The sequence below is a fragment of the Lepus europaeus genome, unplaced genomic scaffold (genome assembly GCF_033115175.1).
Source record: "Lepus europaeus isolate LE1 unplaced genomic scaffold, mLepTim1.pri SCAFFOLD_3_1, whole genome shotgun sequence".
In the NCBI taxonomy this organism is placed as follows: Eukaryota; Metazoa; Chordata; class Mammalia; order Lagomorpha; family Leporidae; genus Lepus; species Lepus europaeus.
The window spans coordinates 2791038-2795794 of NW_026909276.1; the positions used below are offsets into that span (position 1 = coordinate 2791038).

A 4757-nucleotide genomic window follows, 5' to 3' on the forward strand; every position below is an offset into this window, starting at 1 on the left:
CATTGACAGATGAAAAACATCACAAGTATACTAATCTATTCCTCTTTAATATAAAATTAAAATCTGATTCTCTGTTAAAGCAATGAGTTAAAGTAATCTATTATATTCTCTTGATATCTGTTAAATTCTAATTGTTTGAAAACAGCTGACTTTTTACTAAGAGCTATGGGTTATTTAATATGTGCTTATTTTCAAACATTTAAATAATTACCTTGTAACAATGATCAAATTTGGTCTATATGTTAAAGAATCTTACTTCTGAAGGACCCAAAGCTGGCGAGATCCTGGGTAGCACCCTGGGGACCCAGAAATTCAGACTCCGGACACCGGGGATGCAAGCACAAGAGGCGGTTTATTTACGTTTTGCGCAAAATGGACCCCTCCCTCCTGAGAGAGTGAGGTGCCAGACAAGGGTTACAGGCAGTATGTAAAGGCAAAAACCACAAAATTATCTTAAGCAAGTGAATACAAAGGGGAAGGGGGTTTTTGTTTATCTTAGCACACAGCAGTTTTACTTATCTTAGTACACATCAGTTTTACTTATCTTAACCATTGCACAAGGGGGGTTTCCAAACTGGTATTCCCTGTTATCTGCTAAGTTGCAGTTTCCCAGAAACTAACCTTTCTTGAAACTTCCTAACTGACCTTTCTTGAAACTTCCTTGTTTTTCAGCAGGTTAGGCTCTGGTAAATTTTCACAAGTACAAGTCCTTCACTTCAACCAGATATTTTGGATTTTGAGCCTTCTTGACATTCTTGACAGGCATTCAAAAAATCAAAAATCAAAGTTTCAAAGAATTTGGACTCTGAAATTTCCAGTAAATTTTGGACTTTTGTTTTTCCAGTTCGGGCCCAATTGAAAAAATCGAAGGACCTATGTCTCTCATCTTGTAGAGACACAAACTAATCAGGCTATTTGGATTATATTAGAAGTACTGTCAAGGTGTGATGTGGTACCAAACTTTTAAGTTTCTATAACATAAAATGGCACTAATACAAATGTCTGAGAATTAAAAAACCTAACGATCTTGGGTTACTAGACACGATAGTTATCTTAGCGAGAAAGCCCCAGAGGCCTAAAGGGTTAAATGCTTTGTAAAATCCTACAGGTGCTTTCAAAAATACTGTGAAGTAAGCAAGTGCCCCTAGTTGGTTAATAAGTTTATAATTTTTTTTATTGCAACAAAACCAGAGGTTAATTACTCTTTTATTATTGAATTATATGGTAAAGTCTACATCTACAATTTGATCAGGAGGAAATGCTTTGCATTTACATCAAGGACACATTTACTCTAGTGGAATCAGACAGACACACACAAAAGACCAAGTACATGTTTAAAAAAATGACTACATGTTTTAGCTGGTCCTACTTTTGCTATTTTGGACCACAGTTTTCCTATTAGAGAATTGATCTTACATACGTGTTAAGTCAGACATATCTCCCCACAATTTTAAACATTAAGTGGAGCTTCTCACAATTTCTAATTATAAACAAAATGCTGAAAACAAAAAACAAAGTATAGACTGATACTACCTTACAGCAGAGAAACAGAGTAAAATGTGCCCCCCTCTGTGGCTCATCTCAAAGAAGCACTTTTACTCAGAGAGGGAAGCATTTCTGATCTAGGAGTAAGTTTCCCATATGCCCTGCAGGACCAGATGACCTGCAAGTGTTTCTGTTCTCAATTCCTGGGTATTAATGAAAATGCCTACAAAATATCTAAAAACTAAGTATCAGAATAGGGCTAATACAAATAAACATTGTGGGCTGGTGTGAATACACCTTCAGCTTCTTTTTAAAATTCAGGTGATATTTTAAAATAACTTACATTTTTAGTGTGCTTCATGGTTTCATGTAAAGCTGAAACTCAAATGAAGGTTCTAATTTTGTTTTACTTGATTCTATTGAAATTTCAATTACCTACTACTTTACTTAACCAAGTTATACATGAGGTAAGTTTCAGCTAAAAAACAAACAAACAAAAAACCAAAAAAAACCAACCAGAAAGAAAAAAGTTAACCATTTTAAGAGTACACAAAATCATAATGCCCACCTCATATTCAGAGTTTACAATTTCAGGTACTAACTGATGCTTATTTTTTTTCTATAACTTTTGCACTTTTTAATCAAAATTACATTGGGAAATACAGGGCAAAAAAAAATGACAAAATTTATTTTTGGTAAGAGAAGACAATGCAATAAATGAATCCAAATGGAATCGAAGACTGGTGTTTAAAGTTTCTAACTTCTAAACAGACAGACACACACACACTTATTTATCTAAAAAAATATTTTGGTAGCAAATTGAATTGACAGAATAAATGTTCTGCTGTAAATAAAAAGTACAAATTTCCAATCATAGCCTTATAGCTAGCTATCAGCTTTTTAAAACAGGTACAGCCAGCTAACAGTTCTCTAAAACATGTATAGGCTGCACTAACAGCTCCCTGCTAAAAATCAACTGTACTTAAATAGGTCTTACTGAAGTAGGACTTTCATGATACTAAAAACCTTCTAAAAAGAGTACGATAGGGCAACATTGCTATTAATAAAAGTTACAGAAGAGATTATTGCTGTACTTCTTCCTCATAACACCATCAAACTTTGTAGCAGTTAAAAAAGTACAACTGTTACTTTTCCTCTTACCGAATTTCATTATGTGTATGTGTGTAAATTTTTAATAAGCAGAGAATTCTTAAAATCTTTTCTGTAATAATTCAAAGTATTTAAATGTGTAACTTCACATTATACTGCCATGTTTTACGCCCTTCGTGTTTCCCAAATACACAAAAACAATATACATTTTCCCCAAAAATGAAATAAGATGCCCACATTAAAAAAATAAAGCCTACAAAAAAGTTCCAGAGCTAAAAAAGATTATTCATATGGCACAAAGTGATCTCCTACTAGTCCAAGGTCCAAAACATTTAAATGAAGTCCATCTATGTATCTTGTTTGTTTTCAATGGAATACTATGTTTATTGAGGTGAAATCACATTATTTTTAGTTCTTGAGTCAACAAGCATATACATTTTTTATACAGTTATTAAAAATAGGAGACCAAGTTGAATGTGCCAAAGATTTCACTTGAGTTTTCTAGAGTCATCTAGAAGAAAGCTGGAGAAGGGATTTCCTTGGTTGGTTTCCATAGCTTGATAGACCAAAAACAAAAAAACTGCCACAATAACAAACAGCAAAATTTTTATCCACATAGGAATGGAGCGTCCCTTTTTTTTCGTCTTTTCTGATTTGACATCTGCCAAGGGAACATACTTAGGAACATATTTAGATGAAAAAGACTCCTCCATCCTGAAATCGCTGAGTTCTAATGGCCGTCCTGCAGCCCCTTTGATTGGTCTGCGGCAACTGGCACTAATTCCTGTTGGTGTAGATGCTTCATATGGAAACATTTCCTTAAGAATATCCCTTTCTACTCTTCTGTCCTCTGTTTTTTCTCCCACTTCAGCTCTCGTCAATGGTTTCTTTGGTGTTCTTCTGGGTATGTCTGAGAATTCAGTGATTGGCAGAATAGGAGTTGCATGCTTGAAATTTCCAGTCACCCTATTGACAACTAAGGTGTCGTTGCTTGAAGCCATTATAGTTTCGGCTATGGGAGTACTCTGTGAAATTACTGCACCATCTATATGAAAATGTTCTGAAGTTTCCACCCTTTTCCTTGGAGTTCTTCTTGACCCTCTTGTAGATTCCCTAGTTAATGCCTGCAGAGGTCCGCCTTTTGAAGATCCACTTGTCCATTCAGTCTCAGTTACTCCAGCTTGAGAATAGCTCTGATTGTGCTCAATTCTTCTTTGCTTGAGAGTTACTGGTGTCTTTGCTCTGCCCTTTAGCGGTTCTCTCTTCTCAAGCTTGAGCTCTATTTTAGAGTCTTCTTCATTGTCACTGTATCTGTCAGAGTCATTACTTCCATTCTGCCTTGTATTTTCTGCTGAAGAAGAAATTGTTGGTAGAGGAGTAGAAGACCTTGATTCTGTTCCTTGTTCTCTCAGTTTCAATAGCTTTTTCTCATATAGCTTCCTGGTTGTTCCCACAATAGGGCCAGGATTTACTCCATATTTCACAAGCTGCTCGAGAAGATCTTCATTAGTGAGCTCTGTTACATCTAGATCATCTTTATCATCTAGTCTGGGTTTATCAGTTTTCTTTGTAGCTTTCCTGCCGACAGAGGCGCGGCTCCGGCCCGCGGCGGCCACGGAGCCGAGGACCGGGGTGGGCTCGCGCTCCTCCTCGCTGGAGAAGTCCGGGGGCCCCTTGCTGTTGGAGCCGGCGGCGAGCGGCGGCCGGTTGCGCGCCGTGAGGTGCTGCAGGTAGAGCTGCACGTAGACGTCCTTGCGCTGCTCTCCGGCCGGGAGCGTCACATTGTTGGCGACCAACTCACTCTTCAACTTGTCTTTCGTGAGGACCGAGGGGTCTTCTAAGAACTCCGGCATGTCGGGATCTGCGAATCGCCCTCCCCGCCGCCTTCCCGGGCGCCGCTCACGCCGGCGCGCTCGCTCTCGGCTGGGGGCCGCCGCCGCCGCCGCCTCCGAGCCTCACGGCTCCCCAATAAGTTTATAATTTTAAATGTGGCAACTTAAAGTCTTGTCATCCACAGTTTTGTATCTCAGATTTGCTGCTCATAAAACTAAAGCATTGGTTCTGTGTTTAGCTGTCCTCCTATAGGTTCCAATGGACTTTTTCCAGCCACATCTATTGTATTGAGCACTTTGGGATGGCTCTGTAAACAGATGAAGCCAATA

General features: G+C 38.3%; 1 protein-coding gene across 1 annotated transcript; it reads right to left on the minus strand.

The window, feature by feature from the left end:
* Positions 1–1185: 1185 nt before the first annotated feature.
* On the minus strand, positions 1186–4524 carry LOC133755267 (lamina-associated polypeptide 2, isoforms beta/gamma-like). Its single transcript, XM_062185444.1, has one exon. It carries the CDS (start codon positions 4446–4448, stop codon positions 3084–3086), a length of 1365 nt encoding a protein of 454 aa, XP_062041428.1. The 5' UTR covers positions 4449–4524; the 3' UTR covers positions 1186–3083.
* Positions 4525–4757: the final 233 nt, after the last annotated feature.